The 20,336-nt window shown below is 29.8% G+C and overlaps 2 protein-coding genes across 7 annotated transcripts in view; one reads left to right on the top strand and one right to left on the bottom strand.

Moving 5' to 3' along the window:
• The first annotated feature begins 809 nt into the window (after positions 1-809).
• Positions 810-20,336, top strand: part of Stumps (DBB domain-containing protein stumps) — a 42,647-nt gene continuing 23,120 nt past the window's right edge. Inside the window, exon 1 of one of the 5 annotated variants that reach the window (XM_072898211.1) lies at positions 810-832. The gene's annotated coding sequence lies outside the window, so the exon portion shown is untranslated. Of the gene's footprint in view, positions 833-1,069; positions 1,708-16,803; positions 17,719-20,336 lie in introns of those variants that run through there. The other 4 variants (XM_072898208.1, XM_072898212.1, XM_072898210.1 and 1 more) reach the window with 4 other exon arrangements.
• The window catches only part of Jdp (DnaJ domain-containing protein), a 39,907-nt gene continuing 25,515 nt past the window's right edge, over positions 5,945-20,336 (bottom strand). Inside the window, exons 1-5 of one of the 2 annotated variants that reach the window (XM_072898220.1) lie at positions 14,081-14,401; positions 12,755-12,987; positions 10,706-10,807; positions 10,478-10,594; positions 5,945-9,988 (exon numbers count right to left, since the gene is read on the bottom strand). In XM_072898220.1, coding sequence (XP_072754321.1) covers positions 9,767-9,988; positions 10,478-10,594; positions 10,706-10,807; positions 12,755-12,838 — 525 coding nt within the window. In that variant the 5' untranslated portion in view covers positions 12,839-12,987; positions 14,081-14,401 and the 3' untranslated portion in view covers positions 5,945-9,766. Of the gene's footprint in view, positions 9,989-10,477; positions 10,595-10,705; positions 10,808-12,754; positions 12,988-14,080; positions 14,402-20,336 lie in introns of those variants that run through there. The other variant, XM_072898219.1, reaches the window with a different exon arrangement.

The raw sequence follows: 20,336 nt of genomic DNA, 5'->3' as shown, positions 1-20,336 counted from the left end.
AATTAAAATATTTAATATTCTTAATTCGTGCAATATATTAATATGTATACTATATAATATTATATAATATTATATAATAATATTATATAAATATTAATTATAATATAAAAAATTTATATACATATCAAAACACATACATTTTCATATACGTATATACCAAATATATAAATGTATTGATATGTGCATAAATTCATTTGTAAAAGCGTTAATGACATCTTCTGTATACATATGCACAATTAATTTATTACAGACAAGCGGAGATAAGAGTGTCTCATCTTAGTACTTACATGTCTGGCATCGCGAACGATTTAATTTGTTTAATAATTAATAAATTTATTAATAAATAAATAATTAATACTAATTTCACACACACGACTGCCTGTTTACAATATTAGAGAAAAATTATCAAAAAGAATTTTCGAATAAAAAATTTTCCGAATCCCATATGAATAAAATTCCATAAGACTCCGCTGATTTTTCTAAATATGAAAAAGAAATCCCTGAGAATTTTAAGTTTCCTCTCATGTTCTTTTTCAGGGAGAGACATTTAGATTAATACTTAATAGTTCTAAAAACAAGGAACAGAATATTTTTTTCAGATTCTTAGTAGCGTGTATTAAATATTTCTTATACTACGTTTCATGTGGCAATCACAAAGCTCATGAGTTTTGTAATAGATCGTAAATGGAATGTAGCCTTATTGTTAATAACACAACCAAAATATCATGATGTTCGACATTCATGTTTGCGACGTAGCGATAGCGCGTTATTGTTTACATCCTGTGGCCTTGCTATCATTTGTACCACAGTACTCGAACGAGTAGGCAGCAATGTGAGTCGTTCCATATATCATCACGTTACCTTTCGTAATTCGATTATTTTTGACAATTATTACAATTAATGATTATTAATCCAGGTCATTTATTAATTAACTTCCGCTATGAACAACATGTGATAATATCGCGGCGATTTTAATCAAATAACTAAAAGGCAAAATATATCATTATCATTTAAAATATATCATCTATAAATATTAATAATATAAATAATAATCTTAATAACATGTGTATTTCGCAGGATTTAAATTGGTAATTTGTTATGATTGCAATATCGAGATTTTATTATGTATATGTATTTTCTACCTGTTTATATTGCGTCTTAACTCAATTCGCGATATAATATTGCGCGATAAATATATTTCATAATAAATATATTTCATTTTTGTATTTCTGATTACCAAACGTGGCAAATACAACAAAAATCGATTTCGAATCGAGCACCGCCTTAACATTAATTCAATTAATAAATATAATCGTATGTTGGTATAATTATTAATTTGTATACATATATTATTATAAGTTAAACAAAGATAACTGATGATGCTCATGAACTTTGCGATTGCTAAGTGAAACGTAGCCTAAGGAATATTTAATACATTAATAAATACTTGCAGGAATATTCCTTGTTTTTTAATTATAAATTATTAATTATTAACGAATGATTTCATATCTTTTCGTTATTTTAATTACTCAGTCCTGTAATTTGTGCATTGCGTGTGATTAGCATCGTGAGTGCACAATATTGCGTGATTATATCCATAATTGACCATATTTTCGCGATTATCGTGTGAATACCATGAAGAAAAAAGCAAAAGATAAAGAAAGAAGCAGGAAGTCCAGGGAGAGTAGTGAAGCAACGTATTGTCAGGTGAGTATAATTTATAAATTATTTATTATTTATGTAATCAATTACTCGTTTGTGTCTCCGCACAATAGTGATCTACTTAAAATTATCGTAATGTAATACACGTGTAATGTAAGCTATTCTAGATTTTAATTTGGAGTAAAATATCTATAAAAATATTTGTAAAATTATATAATCAATTTTTTCTATAATATTAATATTTTAATATTTATTATTTGCATATTTTAAATTCTACGTATATTGTTAATAATCGTTGTAAATATATTGCCATATTTGCGCAATAATCACATTTCTTTTTTTCCTTTTTCCGCTTGAAATAATATTTCCTAAAAACTATAAAAAATAATACGTAAAATTCTACTTGAACAAAATTTTTACAATGATAATGCATGAAAGTTAAAGAGAGAAGCGTAGGTTGTTTATTGGAAGTGGTTCGAAATGGTGCTGGTAGGTCAAAGTTTAAATTGACACATAACGAACTCGACGCTCCGACAGACAGCCGTTGTCGGCAAAGCCGATCGGGAACAACGGCCAGCTTTCGTTATCTAACACAGCCACACTTGCGGACGCAACGTTAAGTAGTAACAACGTAGGCAGGATAATAGCATTCAAAGGGCTGTTTGCAGTTCAGTGGAGGGATGCGCGTTCTATGCCTTTACGTATAGAGAGGTAGAGAGATGGAGAAGGTATTTATACGCGTATCTCAAGGCAATGAAAGAATAAGTTTATTCTATGCGTACCTGACGTAACTCTGATACATATCGATATACGGAAACTGACATATATACAATGTGCACGTAAGAAAATACAATATACAATAATAAAATGCAATCCCAAAAATATCTATAGAATCTTTTGGATAATTACAGATGACGCGTGAAAAGTCGGAGTTTATCTTTATTTAATTATAATCTTCATCAATATTTTTAGTTAAATTATTATTAGATATTTATTAAAAATTTCAACTTGTTTAAAAAAAGAAATTTTTAAAAAGAATCTAAATTAAAACTTAAATTTGTCACATATCTAATATATCATCTATACAATTTAGTTATACCATATGAATAGTGTAATAGTAGTAGTGTATGAATATAAAAATCACAAGCTAGATAAACGACCGAAATTGTGGAGAAACCTTCGAAGCGAGAAGCAAATATTTCGCTCCAGTTCCCAATCATCCGGCGCGTTGCCCGCGCCGAGCCTCCTATTCTATATGAAAAACAAAGTTCTTCGAAAATTTATGGAAACGATATACGCCAAATCAAACACAATCGATAAAACGTAATAACCAATAAAACAAGAGCGAGCTTTTATGAGGGAAAAACTACCTCATTCAAATTAATAATACTTTGATAAAGATATACATATTACATTACTTAACATTCCTACTAGCATATTTTATAAAGATCATTTGTTAGATAATTTACTTTGAGCTAGTAACTTGCTTCAATCGGATATAAATCGATTATTGCATTTTCAAATATTAATATAATAATAATTTTTACTTGTAACGAAAATAACGTATATATAGTATAATAATATAATAATGTTAAATTAAGAGATATTATTTTTTGTTCAGAGAAAATGTGATAAAACAGGACAATATGGAATGATAATCAGTTGGTTTGTCAGCAACTTGACAATTATGGATGTTACCACTGTAATATTATTATTCAATTAGCCTGAAAGCCACATTAATTTCCTTAATGAAACGCGTCAAACGGTAATGTCGAATTATGATCTGACAGAGAATTACACAACAAACTGTGATATGCAAGCAGATATTTTTACCGTACAAAGAAACCATAAGAGAAATGCTTAAAAACAGTAGAAATGTTGTAGAAATTTACAAATTGTTTAAAAAAATATTTTAAAGTTTGAAATACAAACTAAAAATTACAAAATACTTAGAAAATAAATTAATGTCAATATTTCTCTATTTTAACTTTTACGAGGAATCTAAAAAAAATCTTGTTTTAAATAATGTCGCGTAAATCATAAGTATCGCAAGTCAAATGTTAAAGATGACTAAAGTCCGAATGTTTCATAATTAAACACATTTATTGAATCTTTTTTTTTTCATTACGAGTAATACATCGCCGCGTCGACCAGCGCGAGACGAATATACAATATATGTATTTGATTATATGTATTTAAACATATAGACATATACGCACGTACACGCATACACGCACACATACGCGCATTTACATCTTACATCTATATTATGACGCGCATAAAAATTTCGCATAACTCATGAGAGAGAGAGAGAGAGAGAGAGAGAGAGAGAGAGAGAGAGAGAGAGAGAGAGAGCGATCAAAAATATTGTTCATTAATGAATAAATGGCATAAGATATATGATCAATATGTAAATAAATATTTCATATACCTTAACATTATAATAATATTTTTAACAAACTCGGAGGATTTTTTCATTGCAGTTAATAACTTTTGTCCTAATTTACACATCATACAAAACTATAAAAGTGATTACATTATGCAATCATTAGTCAATTGATGTATATATAAATAAAATTATGTGCATTCAGTAAAATATGATTTTTGCAATTATATCAAATGAGTAATTTATCTCTTTAAATTTGATTTAAAAAAAATGTTAAAAATGAGTCTTTATTAAAATTCTATTATAACTATTGGCATGAAAGCTAATAATAAATAATAAAACGCTTTTCTGCAATCATATTAAGGATATTGAATATTTTCTTTCTAAAAGAATAAACATTTTAAAGTAATGTACTGTTAAAGTTCAATCTATAAGAAATATAAAATGTGTAATATCATGTCAATAATTTTATTTATTAATAATTAATTAATTAATTTTCGTGGTATCAATTTCTTGTCATATAAACACACATAAAAAAGCAGAAATCCGCTACTGTTGCTAGTGCACAACTACAATTTACACTGTATGACTTTGTAATTAATTCAAAATATTTAATGAATATGATCATTAGATATTAAAGTGGAAGACAGCCATCGATTTCTATATAAACATTGGATAATATAATTAGTTTAAAAAAGATTACTAATGAACACTATTAATAGTTCACCAGCATTCACAAATTAAAGAAAATTTCTATATACATATATGACTTTCCTTTAGTAAAATTTTATCTCAAACTTTATTCTTTTTCATATTCTGATATAATATACTTTTTGACATTTCTAGATTAGACTTAATTAAATGCCGATATTTTTCGAATCGACATGATTTATCTTCGAGCTTTCTAAATTATACAAAATTTCCAGAAGTAAAGAGACGAGTAAAAATTATGTGTGCCTCTTAGTTTCCTTTTAAACGAAAGCACAAGTTTCAACTCATCCAATCGTTATCATAAACGCGCTTGTAGAAGCGTAAAAAGAAACATCGAGGTCTTTGATCGTGAGCCTCTGATACTGATAGGAATTTGAACAGACACCGACCTTTCTCTCAGGAGTTTGCGATAGGTCAATCGTAAAAGATAGATAGGTACGTGAGATGTAGGCGTGTAAATAACATTCCGCAGACAAACTATGGGTCCGTCTAGAAAAATATAGGTATAGAGTACATACTATACACAGAGTGGTCCAATAGACTTTCGACAGCAACGAGCACGGTTGGTCGAACGACCCTAATCTCATTTGTCATAAAATTTTACAATAGGATACAAAACCTCTTGCAATTTCTTTTTTCATTAAAGCTTTCCTATAAAATAATAGAATTATATATATACTGGAAAACTGTTAGCATTAACAATATTTTTCATATTTGTTTTAATCAACAAACAACGCTAGTTTAATTCAAAATTTCAATAATCAACAGATTTGTTCAATAAAGTTCATGAAGTAATAATTAATATTGCCTAAAATTTTAAACATTATTTTCTTTCACACGTATAGATATTTGTGCGAAATTATGCGAATAATTTCTAATAAATAGTAACATTTCTTAATCTCTCTTCTCTAGCAGTTATCAATTTGCTAGAGGAAAAACATTTGATCTTCACAATTTCCTCAGATTCCTCATTTAACTTTAACGACCTATCCGATCTAATTGCTAGTTTCTTCAAAGCTTGAAGAAGTCAGTAAATCAGACTAAAGAAATTTTTTGAACGACGTTACCCGGTGCCGTTTTACTCTAATCTAAACTTCGTGGTGCTTTCGCGACGAGATTAAAACTTTTTGTAAGTTCCTCGATCAATTTTTATCCAGTTAGTTTTTTAATCGAAGGAATTTTCAATTCAAATAGTCTCGCGAAAAAATTTCTTGACAAGCATTATGCAAAATACGTATCAAGAAATATAAAAAAATTCACGAATTCCGAAAATGAATATTTTTATTATATAATTGGCTATTGTATCATTAAAATACCGTAATAAATTATTAATTTATATATTTCGTACAGAATAAAAAATAAGTCAAACCTATAAAAGTTTTTTTTTTTTTTTTACAAAGTTTTGATTTTGAGAAAATTAAATTTGAAAAAATTGAGAGATAGTTTCTTTTTTTTTACTTAAGATAAATTAAAATATAAAAAATATATTTTTTATCAGCCTTTACTTTTTTGTGACTTTCCCAAGATATGTCATTTAATTCAGCTGTTCGTCTATTGTCTCGCAAGTCTAGAGAAAGATCGATCGCGTGGCGAATCCCACGAAGCGTGAACGAACGCTTACATGTTCGACTAATTTGATTGACTGCGCACTAATATCGAGCATACACAGAGCCGATAAGGAGACAAGTTGAACAGCAAAACATATTTGCTTAACTTTCTCAACAAAGGATCTAAGAAAAGTGAGAGAAGTGATAAAAAAAAAGAAAGCGAGTGCTTTCGGGATTTCAATATTTAAAAAAAGACATTTCATCTACGTTACGTTCTTAATTCTTTTCTTTATTATCCTATTTTTTGAATACTTTTATTTATCTATCTTCTACTTTACGTTTTTTTTTTACTTTTCAATTCTAAAAGTGCTTCAGAAACATTCAATAGTTTGGATATTTAATGAGGTAAGCAAATAACAACTTGAGTTTTCTTTCCTTATTGGCTTTGTATATTTTTGACAAATTGTGTTGCATATTTTAGCGCAACCTAATTTTAAATTCATCCTTCCTATAATACGAACTTTCTAATACGAACTCTAACATTTAGAATCAAGCAGGGAAATTGAGACCCTTGGAAGATAATCGATTGTTCAATTATCTAATTTTATTATTTAATTTTTCATTGCATCGTTTTTCTTATGCAAGACCTATAAAAATATTATGTAATCACTGTACATTGAATATACCTCTCAGACGACAGAGATTCATCCTATCATAAAAAAAGAATTGATCTGATGGTCTAAAATTAAAATACAAAAATGTCATTAAATGTTCAATGTTGATAGTATTGATTTTGCTTCTCTCCATTGGTATTTACTGGCCGTTTGTTAGCCATGTACTGCGCCTGTGTCAGCACAAGATGAATTCTCGATTTACCCAATGACCTCAATTATTATCCCGCTGTCTTACTTTGTATAGATAAGATATAATTTTGTTTGGTTCCTTCGTTGGAAATTGGAAACAAAACGGGAAGACAAAATGGACCTATCGTGATATGTTTTGGACCTTATTGAGCGAGGGATAAGATTACATTCCTTTTGTAAGAGAGAGAAGAGATCGATTAATCCAGATGAAACGTACAATATATTCAATGTCATTAATATTTTCTAGTTTTACTTTAACCATAACCGAATTAAACGCATTTAAAATTATTTGTGGAAAATTGTATTGTTATTTATATTTTTTTTGTTTATATACATAAAAAAATAATCCCTATTATTTATTTTTAACCTTATATTCTTTTCTTCTTTTACATATGTGAAACATTTAAAAATGTCAATCTGTTAGCTTTAACAATAAGTTATGTTACATGAATTTTCAGATACGATGCGTTTGAAATGTCGGAAATGTCAAAATCAGAAGGCATTAATGACATCGCCTTAATGTATTTAAGGGAAGGACGAGCTATCCGGGATGACGCTTAGCGTTTATTGTAAGATTATACACATCGACACATTCAGGATTAATTATCGCTAAGTTGTTATTAATTACCGATTATAAATAGGCATTTTCAATTACATGCCAAACGCAATCAATTCACCGACAACGAATTAGCTTGACTGCTGCATCGAGAAGACCCAAGTGCATAAAATACGATGCATACTTTTCGTGATGATCTACCGAGAATTTTATTGTTTTTCCTAAATGATATAAAACGATATAATTTCAGCAAGTTTAAATCTCGACGCTACAATCACCGCGCGTGTGAAAATAATTTTTCACTATTAATCCTACTATTTTTATTCATCATTATTATTTAAAGTGATAGAAGATACATTATTTTACACCCTTATAGCGTCGAAAAATGATTTATCAAAACCATATCGATTAAAATTTTCAATTCCAGGAAAAGTAAAATATAGTCTATGCAAATTATAATTTGAAGAAACGAACTAGAGTAGCCGTCGCAATTGTCGTCGGGAAAAAATGATGTATTTTGCGTTTGACATCGGACACAGGTACAAGTGCGCCATCGTCGATTTGTTCCATTGTAGAAAGAAATACTTAAGCACTTCAACATTTTATGATATTAAATTTGTAAATGTCGTAGCAATGGTCATCAATCAAATAAATTCTCGGAAGAATGTTGAAAATTGGACTTTACATGAATCGATAACAACACTTATTAAACAAAATATATATATGCTATAATATATATAATTATTACATTAAATGTAACAGTTTATAATATAAACTACTAGTTTTCTTATTATTTTACATTGTAATAGAGAGAGTTTTAGATATATGTATTTATGTATTTCCATTAAAACATCGTATTTAATAAATTCGACGTTTTCAACATTCTTCCAAGAGAGATTCTGATTCAATTATTTTTCAATTCTACCACGTATCGTAAATATATATATGTACGTATAAATTCGACATTTTTAGAAAACATGTGTATCTATCATTGCAAATGCTCGTGTTGAAAATCACGGTCAATTCCCTGATTTTTCAAATAAAAGCATATTTACTTACTTGATTAATGCTTGGAATACGTTTCAAGTGGAATGTTTGGAATTTTTATCTAATAACAGAAATAACTTTGTCTATAATATATACTCAAACTCGACAGTTCCACTGAACAGACACTTGAGTATTTCGTTCTAAAGTGTTTATATGATTGAAACGACCAGTTAACCTCTAGTGGAAAATTCATTCGTGGAATCACAGATAACTATACAGCCCCCGTCGATACTACATCGTTTAACTTTTGTCGCTAAACATCTTGAAAGATCAAGAGACATACATGGAGTGCGCGATCGAGAGATTGGTTTCTCGGATATAATATTCACAACTGGTCCAGTCGGACGTTATTCAAGAGATTTTAGAAAGAGAGCTTAAATAATATCAAACGTCCTTTAGCATTCCTCAACCGTCCTTCAGCTTTCCTTTCTCATCATGCTTAGTATAGTATAACAAAATATAAATCTGAAGGCGACACATACGTATACGCGCGATTACGCGAGCACGTACTAGGTGTACAGAGTCGTTTGTTGGATCAAATTGGCATGCATCCTGAACAATGAAAAAAAACAAGTCGCCCCAAACACATATCCAAGATTGAAAATATAATAGAAAACACAGATACTTTTTATTTTCATAGAATTTCATTAGATAAATATTTACGACCATTTCAACTGTTTTCCAAAGAGAACCTAACGATAAAGGATCTCCTTAATTCCTAAAAGTTATCTTCTTAATTAAAATCTCTGTGTAATATTACATACAAACAAAAATATTAACAAATATTAATGATTACTCGATAAGCGAAACTCACCTCTTTCTTTCGTACAATTATTTTGTGTATGTTGACACATGTATGCTAACATAATCTAACCAACGCCCTATACACTTGTATACAGGTAGACATATTTATCTAGTACATTTTCTTTTTTCAATGTAAGGACATCCGGTATAATAAAGTCAATACCGATGAGAATTAAGTTCGGAATCTCTTTTAAATCTCATAATTGCGAAACTTACTGACGACCTCGTTGGACTCCTGATAGTCGAACGGAACTCCATGACCTGAACGGTAATAGAGATTCGTGGCTCCACCCTCTGAGGCCCTTCTATGAACATTTGTGGGATGACCTCTGAGATGAGCTGGTGAACCACCTGTCTCTCCAGTCTCCGGCAGCATTCTGTCCTTTGTCTTCGGTGTGCTCCAGTGCATAGTCTGCAAACAGAAGAAGATTCGCAAGATTAACATAATAGACATAATATAAAACATGAAAATAATATTTGCGGCCTTTTATTGTAACTAGCATGTTTTTCATTGTCATGAATCTATTCAAAATTAATCAAAAATTCTAAGGATTAATGAGCTATATAAAAAGTATCTTAATATTGACTTAGAATCCTTTCTTTCTGAAGTCTCGTAGATAAAGCATATATAATCTTCATAAATATATAGCGAAATTTAATTTACAAATCTTATACTTCCAGCAAAAACAATTCTTGTAATAATTATTTAAAATTATAAGTTTGTAAATCAAAAGAAACAATTTCTCATTTACATGCTCGTTTTATCGTATGCAATTGCTGGGATGCGAGAAAATTATTCTAATGTACACTGTGAGAATAAATTATATAAAATTGTTTATTATAAAGCATATTATCCAAAATGGGCAATAATTGTATTGATTGCAAAATCATTACATCTCACCTGCTGCACATGTTCCTTCATGCCAACCCACTGCTTGTAACTAATCTTGATACCACTATGCCGCCATTTATCATAATTGCTCCTTTTCTCAGGATCACATAAAACTTCTTTCGCATACTATAAAAAGCACATCAAAACACATCTATTTAATACTCGAAAAAAAGATGAATTTATTTCAATTACAAATTAATATATTGATCGACTTTCCTCTACGTGTAGAAGACGCACCTTTAATTGTTGGAATTTTTTTTCAGCTTCTTTGTCACCGTCGTTCTTGTCCGGATGATATTGAAGAGCTAATACCTTATACTCCGCCGTAATCTGCTCGATCTAATTTTTAATTTAAAATTTAACAGATTGTCTACGATATGATTCAATAAGACAAGAAGGGAAACTAATTTAATTGCACTTTACAATAAACGTTTGTTTTCTTTCAATTCAAATATATGGCGTAAATTAAATGTTAAATTAGAAAAAAGTGTGAAATTTATTAAACTAAATAAAATTTATTAATTTATTAGTTTATAAAATAGAACAACACATCAATCAATTTAATTCTTGAAGTAAGATAATCTTTTAGAAGATAACACACACTAAATAAATGTAAATTTTCTTACAGATATAAAGGAAAAAAGAAAAGATCACAATACAATCAATATTTTTTTAATTTAACTATTTTCCATTTTCTGTAATACTTGGATATTTATGATGCATACTACATTTAGATATCTCGGCCGTCTGCCGCAAGATCACGTTCGTAGTATCATTCGCCGACGGAAACGAGATGTCATGAACACACTGACGTAATTTATCGACTGGGTCGGAATTTTTATCAAGAAGTTAATGAAGATAACTGAAGCAAAACATAAACGAAAGGTAAACGACCTTATCATTGCAGTGTAATGTACATTTCTATTAAAATTTCTAATATCTATTACATTATGATAAACAATACGAAAATAATTATTTTTTTTAGAATTGGTAATTTGTTTTTAATATGCACGAATTATGTTGACAGTACCGTAATAAAAACAAAAATTCTCTTATATATATATATATTTATATATATATGTGTGTGTGTATGTGTGTGTGTGTGTGTGTGTGTTATTAATATCTTATTACATTGCATATACTAATAAATGCGTTTCAACGAATCAATCTGACGTACAATGGAGAATGTGATTTGATTTCTCAACAGAAATATTGTTGTTCAATTCGCGAATTCAGTATACCATAAACTGAGGCTACACCTAATTGTGTTGATCAAGTATTCAATTAATTGAGAGTTTAAATTGCACTTTCCTCCTAGGATCTAATTATTACAGAAGCAACTTGATGTTTCGAAATGAAATTATGTCAGTGCAGAAAATTAGTTTTATACATGTATATCGGTAAAGGTCACATAATTACATGTCAAGACAATTAAATTTTTTGCAAAGACTTATGATGGTTCATATATAAATTTTATATTTTAGCGTTATCAACTTAATCAATTAATGATGCTGTAGTGTAATAAACAATAAAATATAGCGATAAAAATTAAAATTTAAATTAGTAATGACACATAAGCAAAATAGTTTTGCTTAATTTTATACAATAATAAAAAATATTTTTCAAATTATAATTTATTTATTAATATAAACATCCCATTTATTAATAAATTAAAGTGTTGAGTTGTTTTAGACAAAAGATTATCACAAGTAATATTTCTTTAAATATTAAACTTTTTTATGTCTTATTGATTCTAATTATTGTTGCAGCTTGTCAAAGATAATATAATGTATTCATGCTAAACATTACTTACGATAAATTTCTACTTCTATCTTTATTCTATATTGATTATAAATCTTTGTAATCTATTATATATAAGAACATTCAACACATACAAAAATATTTAATTATCTAACAACATTCGCGATGCTATATACAAATAGGTAGTTTAAGAGCGAATATTTTTCGCAAGATAACAAACCGCGGTCAGAGGAAAAAGATAAAGATTTTATAATTCTAAAATTAATTTCAACACACCGACGGAGAGAACTTTTGTGAAAATAGAAAATATATTTCCAACTTTGACAAAATTTAATTTCACATTTTTGCTACACATTTCGGCCTAAACGTGGCCCTCTAATTTAAAGTTTTATTTAATATAATAGATACGTCAAATGTGAACACAAGAAACTCAAATATTACATTATATTCAATGATTAATCTGCAATGAGAATAGAGATTTCAGCTCGTGAAACGTAATAAACGCTGCAACGTGTCGTGTCTTACCGTGGAAGACTCATCGCAGGATAACAGAGCGTAATAGTCCTCCTCCTCGCTGGGCGAGTAATTGATGGCGTCCTCGACACTCATTTCGCGACTCTGCTTCCGCAAACCCTTAGTACTCTCCCTTCCTGGCTATCCCCTTTCCGAATGTATTGAACGCGACAAAATCGCAGTCGCTGTTCTCGATTTCCAAACTTTCGTCGCTCCTAACCGAGTGGATCGAGAACGTCCGTCACCTGTTGCGAGCGAGTGAATCTGTGAGTGACACGTCGCCGACTACGACGGGCACCAAAGTGAACCGAGTAATGGGAAAACCGTGTCGCAGACCCGGAAAGACCCGATTCCCGGGGAATCTCGCGCGACTGCGTACTCGCAATCCCGAGCCCGCACCCCCTTTCGTAAAACGCGCAGTTTGCACCCGTTGCGCAGTTGCGACTTGCGGCTTATACCCTCTTACGCCCTTGTACCGCTTCATCGTATGCGTCGTAAAGGGGTTACATGTATGCACACATATCTCTGGAATCTTGATATAATTTAGTTTCTCTCAAATTCATCTCCTAGTCTTTAAATCGAAAATTTTGTTTCAAATTAAATTTGAAATGAGTAGATCTCTCGCAGCCATCTCTATAGGAATTATAAGAGATTAACGAGAGAAAAAAAAAAAAAAAGAGATTTTGTATAAAATCTCTTTTTAATACCCAATACATGCTTTTTACGTCTCGCTTTTTAACTTGCGAAATATATAACGCATAATTTTCATTCCTCAATTATGATCAATAAGTTAGACGTATGTACGAGTCATCGATTATTGTAAACTGCAATATATGGTTATTGATGTATTGACAAAGTGATTGTGATATCAATAAAAGGGGACTTGGAAAGAGTTTGCCTAAGATATAAAAATAATATAAAATGTATAATACAAAAGGAAATTAACCCTTATTCCGTACTGATGGATCATTTTTGTCTGTGATTTTTCTAACAACGTCAATTTCTCGAAATCAAATAATCATAAAATAATATATTTAAGTAAATTATTTTTTAAATTTATTATTTTAGTCTTTATTTAGAATGTTCAAAGAAGGTATATACATTTTTCCAGATTTTTTTAAAACACTTTTACATATTAATAAACTTATCGAAAGTACGCTGACCCACCTGTACAGTTAGAAGGTGCCAAAAATAACAATACGGAGTAAGAGTTAATAAGGATAATTTTACTATCTTACTTTTTGTATTAAATAAAGTTATTCAAGACTAAAAAGTTAGATTCGTCTACACACGATTTAAAACTAATTTTAATAAATGTTAGACAAACTTGACACAAACCCGCAATTCCTCCGCCAATGAATAATATTGATAGCACGACGATGCATATAATCGTTCTCTTATATAACGTAGAATGCGTCGTTATCACTGCGAAACTTTTAGCGTTAAAATTGCTTTCAAGATCACAACGGCTGTTATGAAATCACTTTTTCTTTCGAACAACTGCTTAGAGGAAAAAGCACTTATACAAGAACAAAGATTTAATCCCGCATATGTTTCTGACAGTTCTTTCGCGAAATTACACAGCGTTTCTTTTTAGAACACGCAGTTCTACGATCGTAAAGAGCACTGAGATATTGAGCTCAACGCATTTACGTCTTGCTGACACGAGATTCCAGAGACTCGCGGCTTTCACTTGCGGTTAAACAACCTTGAATCTTTTTTATCTCGCAGCTTTATCGACCGAGTAAAAACTTCTTCGTTTATTGATATTTTTCGAAAAATAAATTTTAAATAGGTTAGTGACGAGACATTTCGTATTTTGTTGAAAGAAAAAAAGAAAAGAGAGAAATACAATTTATCGAGTTAAATTTTTTACAAGAAAAATATAAAAATATTAGTTACCCTTCTCTTTCTCCCTCGCATTTTCCTCATTTATAAATTCATTATTTAAAATTCAATTTACGAGATAAAAAGGATTATTTGTCGCAATGGTAAAGCGAGACAGACTTGATTAGAAATTCAAATCTTTTAAAGAATTACGAGAAAAAACGAACACGAAGAACACCGAAGCGTGAATGAATGTATAAATCAATTATATATTCTTCTGGGAGCTTCTACGAAGGGATGGCAGATAATGATCACCAGCACTTTCGTTTACAACTGTTGATGCCACTGTTTTAACTCTCTACCGCACTATATTGTCTACAGGCGATGACATAAATCATAAATGACAGAGTTGAGCAATTTTACGAATCACAAATAACGCACGAAAAGTAAATGTAAATATTATATTAAAAAATATGTATATCAAATTTAAATCATAAAATAATAATAAATAATAAAATAAAAATTTTATTTAATATAAATTGTAGAAATTAAAATCTAATATTTTTATAATTAAGTATTGATAAATATTGTATTTTTATGATGTTAGCTTTTCAGTGTATTACTTAAATATATATCTTTATCATATAAGAATTAATATTTTTTATAAAATTTATAATTTACATAAATTTATAATCAAAAGCTTTTTAATTAATGTAATATTTTTATATAATATAATATTTTTTAATTAATATAATATGCATATAAATTTTTTTATATAGACTTTTCGTTAAAAATTCTATATAAAGAGATATACTCGAATATTTTTGTACGGTTTATTTTAAATTCTCGGAAATAATTACGCTTTGAAAATTTAATATACTTTAAAGTACACATTACATAAAGAAAAAAAGTACAAACATTAGTGTAACACTTTAGTAATTTGTCCAAAAGATGTCACATTAGACACATGTCAGACGTCACATTAGACACATTTACAATATCTATACTGCAAAGCCTATTTTGCACACTAGTTAAATTTTCCTGCAAATAAAACCGAATTTGAAAAAATATTTTTACCAATTTTTTCCATTGTACAATGTTTCAATCTTTAATTTCTACAGTAGATGGAATAAAAAAATTCACAATAAAATTGCAAAAAATATTGTTAATTAAGAAAATATGTCATTGATTACAAAAAAATGTTTTATTTATTTCGCTTCAAAATCTTTTAACAAAACGCATGACCTTATAGATTGATGATAGAAAAAAAAATCTTGCTAGACTGTAAACCATCATAATAACTTCCTATATTTCTATAACTAAAATTGATCTTAGATTTGTTTACAAATTCGAATTGCGATTTTCGTAAATTTGAATTCGCGTATCCATACTTTATTATATGGTTTATCCCTTTCGTTGCAGCTAAAATGAAGAAGTAATCACTGACTGTCACGGTACAGTAATCGCTCGAAGAGCTTTACGAGACACGTGTCGAAAGGGTCGAACCCTTTCACCGCTCAAGAAAATATGTACGTATGCTCGCGGGCAGGAAACACATGCTTCGCTCCGTTTCCGCACGCATATGCGTGACAGACACGCAGCGTGCACGCGCGGTACTACCTCAACAGAGATTGCACTAAATACTCACACTGTATATACATTTTGGATATTTACAAAAATTATGAAAATATTTATACTCGTTAATTTTATTAATATTTTTTTAAAAGAAATGTTATAGAATCTTTATCGAAAATGCATACGATAAGAAAAAAGAGCTCACATGTGAGGGTTTAAGAAAAACACACATAATCCGTTTCTCTTTATTATTGACGAACCGTTTTAACCATCAATTATTCATTTTGTTCATTTCCCAAGAGAATAAAAGATTAATTTTTAAACAAAATTTTCGTAGTTTTCCATGTGTCCCACGACATGTGTAGAGTGAATGTCAAACGAACGAAAAAGACAAATCTTGCTATTAAACTCGAGAGAAAAAAATCAGGATCAAGAGGAGGATCAAGAAGAACGTACGTGAGCCCGCTTTTCTTTAACGAGTCGTCCTTCGACGTCCCAACACTTAACCGTCCTTGTCTATCCCGAAATAACGTTTCGTTACGAGGCATACATGGGCGTTTCTTCGTACGACTGCCAGATGCGTGGGTGGTGGCAATAGAGAAGAGAAGGAGAGCATAGAAGCGATCATATGGTAGCGCCGCCGATGGGGCTCCCTCCAGGTTGGCTTGTCAGTGTTTCATGAAGTGCTGCGCCGTACTCGTGCATGATCCCTGACCGAACATGACCCTGACAAAGTTCGCGAAATCTCGACGGTAAACGTTGACTGAGAAGCTACGAGAAAGACTGAAATTTTCCCCCTAGTGAACTTTTCTTTGCGAGATGGATACAACGGAGATGACTATAGAGTGTATGAAATGTGAAGAAGAGAACGCAGCAACCTTAATGTTTGTTTCCTGATCAAGTGCAATGTAATTGAATGATCGGTGTGATTGATTGTCATCATTTCATGTCCCATCAGTTTCATGGATCACAACTGATTATATTAATTAAATGTCAAGCAAATGCGAATATATCTAATGATTTATTCACAATGATATGATTGATATAAATGGAAAATTATTTAAGTTATTTTATTATTACTAATACTTTATGCAGAAAAGCATCTTTTGCAAAAATTTATGCAAAAAGAGAAATCTTGAAGCAATCATCGATCATCTCGATGACTGAATCATATTCTTGAATTCGAATATTACTCATCATGGTTGACAAATGAGACTGACAATGAATCGAATTTGTAATCATTTCACATTAAATCTTTTGATATAAGTAATCATTGGAAATTGAAATCCTGAATATTTAAGTACGAAAATGATTAAACTGATTAAAAAACATAGATGAGCTGTGCGAATATTAATATTAGAGTTCAGGAGAAGAAGAAAGAAGAAGAAATCAAAATGAGAATTAGCAATTTTTCACAAGTAATAAAAAAGTACTCGTTATTTATTTCATAGTGTTGAAATGATGTGGCTTATTACAAACTTCTTCTTTTTCGAGATCTCAATTTAGAAGATTTCAAACAAGTTATAGAGAAAACAAAAATCAGCTATTGCAATATTAACAACTAAATACTAAAGGTAAGTTTGCAAGTCTCATGAGATAAACAAATTAGTTAAAAACATTGTATTATATTAATACTTTTACTGGTTTGTGAATTTAGTTTTTATCATAGAAAAAAGTTTATTTTACAAAAATCTCATTTCTACATATGTATCAACTTTCATTTTATATTTCAGCAATAAATATATTTAGAACGTTTGTAAAAAGAAAGAATCAATTAAAAAATACAATTATATTTAATGTAAAATAAAATTAAAAAAAAAACAATGTAATTACCACATATAAAAATTAAAAATGCACTTCTGCAAATCAAAAATACAATCAATAAATTAAGTCTTAATTACGAAAATCTTTTCTTTGTACATTCTTGTTTATACATTTTTCTTTATACATTCTTTATTTCCTTCTCTAGACGTAGACATCGTTAGAATTAATATTCTCTAGCGCTATTAAATTAAAACTTTATCTTATCTTGGAAAATTGTTGAGAAATATTTGAAGAATTTGAAAATTAATGAAATAAGAACGCGTGAAGCAGAAGCATGATAAAAAAGAAAGAAAGAAAAAAAATAAACAAGGGAGCAGAGTCGTTCTTCTACAGGAAAAAACTTCTCAATTATACTTGAACTAAAGCGCGTCTTTATGTGATCTCGAACAACGCGCTACATTCTGGATATAGCGTGTGCCGCACATGTGCGCTCTTACAGGGGCACGTGCACCACCGGATACAGGCTCCTTTTTATCGGACCGTACCTCGGTGCAGGTGCAGTTGCAGGGCACGATGCGGCACAGTCCCCCGCGACGGTCATAGGAACGGGCCTCTATTAATAGCCACGAATGTACGTGATTTGTTCGAGAAACCGCGTTCAGCTTTGGACGCGATACGATACAAGCTTCTGCAAAATATGATGTATTTTTAGCATTTTTAAGGATTATTTTGTAAGCCGAACAAACACTATAGTTTGAAATCTGCAGAATTAATCGCGGCATTTGTACATACAAAACAACTCGTAGAAAATAAAATAAAATACATCGTCGCACGTGATAAATCTCTTGTTTACAAGATATATGGTACATACATCGTCATTCGTCTAGCAAACACATTTACTTTTAGCAAATTTGATTGGATGAATTAGTGTGTACGTTGATGCAAAATAAAAACTGCCGTATACAAATTTACAATAGCATAAATAATTAAAACAGTAAGATAAATAATACTGAGTTATTGTTATTATTATTATTGTTGTTATACAAACAACGATAATAAGAACTCGTAATATTAATTATCTTATTGTTTCAGTTACTTATGCTGTTGTAAATTTGTGTACGACTTTAGTATGTATTAGTGCATACTAGTACATTTAATATCGAATTTGTTATTAATGTATTATCTATCTTTCAATTATCTTTATTAGAGAGACGAAAAACAAAACCAATATTATATTGCATTCTTATAACTTTACATTTTTTATAAATTTTTAAAATCTCTTATGTGATATATTATTGGGTTCTTTCTAAAAAAATTTTTTTTAATTAAAAAAGAAAAATTGTTACATTTTAAAAGAATTATAGCATTTTTTATTTTTTTTATTTTTTTTTAGTCGCTCCATATTTGGATGAAAGTGTGTATGGAAACGCTGCACTTTTCATGGGTACGATCACCCTTTTTCCCCTCTCTTTCCTATCCATCTTTCTCTCTCTTTTTCCCTTTCTATTTATCTCTGCCTCTACCAGGCATGTTCTGCCTCTCCCAGTTGTACGAAAATAGTAACCGCCATCGTTGCAGCAACGATGAAGGCAGAAAATTGTCGCGGAGTCGCGTATTCGCTGAACTAAATTTGAGGAAACACAGATTCTTGGCTAATCTCATTAATCACAGCCACGTGAATTCAGGAAAATAATTATCACATAACATGATAATATATTAATTATATAAGCCATTAAGTACATTATATATATTATATGACAATTTATGAATCATATAATATATTATATTTATTAATAAATTATCATATAATATATTATAATATATTTATTAATAAATTATCATAAAATATACATATAATTCAAGAAAAATTATATTGCACTTTTTTCATACAAAAAAGTATTCTGTTTTAGAACGATTTGTTGACTAAATTAAAAAGTGATTAAATTAAATTAAAAAGTGATTAAATTAAATTTTTCATCGTTAAACACTGGATATTTATATAGTTTTGCGATAATCTTCTTTACATACATGTTGAAAATATGCAAGTTTTATTATAAATTTCATAATAAAGAGATTGAAAGAAATAAACGGGTGTTTCATAAAAACATGTAGCCATCAGAATCCATTCAGAATTTTACACATACGCAGCAAAGTAGAGTCAAATATTTAACAACGAAATATAATGACGTTTATTTATTATTATGGTTACGGATGGGAAAAAACTGTTCGTAAAGAAGAGATTTCCTCGTGTAAAGTAACATGATAGGTATCATTGTTCATAACAGCAGCGGATGAGACGCGCAGAGAACAACGTGATAATGTCGCGTGCATAACACGTGAATGAGTCGAGTTCGCTCTCGACCCCCATTTCTCCACCCCCTTCTGCGTGTAAGTGTAAACGGGTCGTGAGAGACGATGTGTGCCTCTC

This window comes from Anoplolepis gracilipes, chromosome 8, assembly GCF_047496725.1.
Source record: "Anoplolepis gracilipes chromosome 8, ASM4749672v1, whole genome shotgun sequence".
NCBI lineage: Eukaryota > Metazoa > Arthropoda > Insecta > Hymenoptera > Formicidae > Anoplolepis > Anoplolepis gracilipes.
Note: the sequence above shows the minus strand (reverse complement) of the source record. Positions and strands in the feature narration are given on the sequence as shown.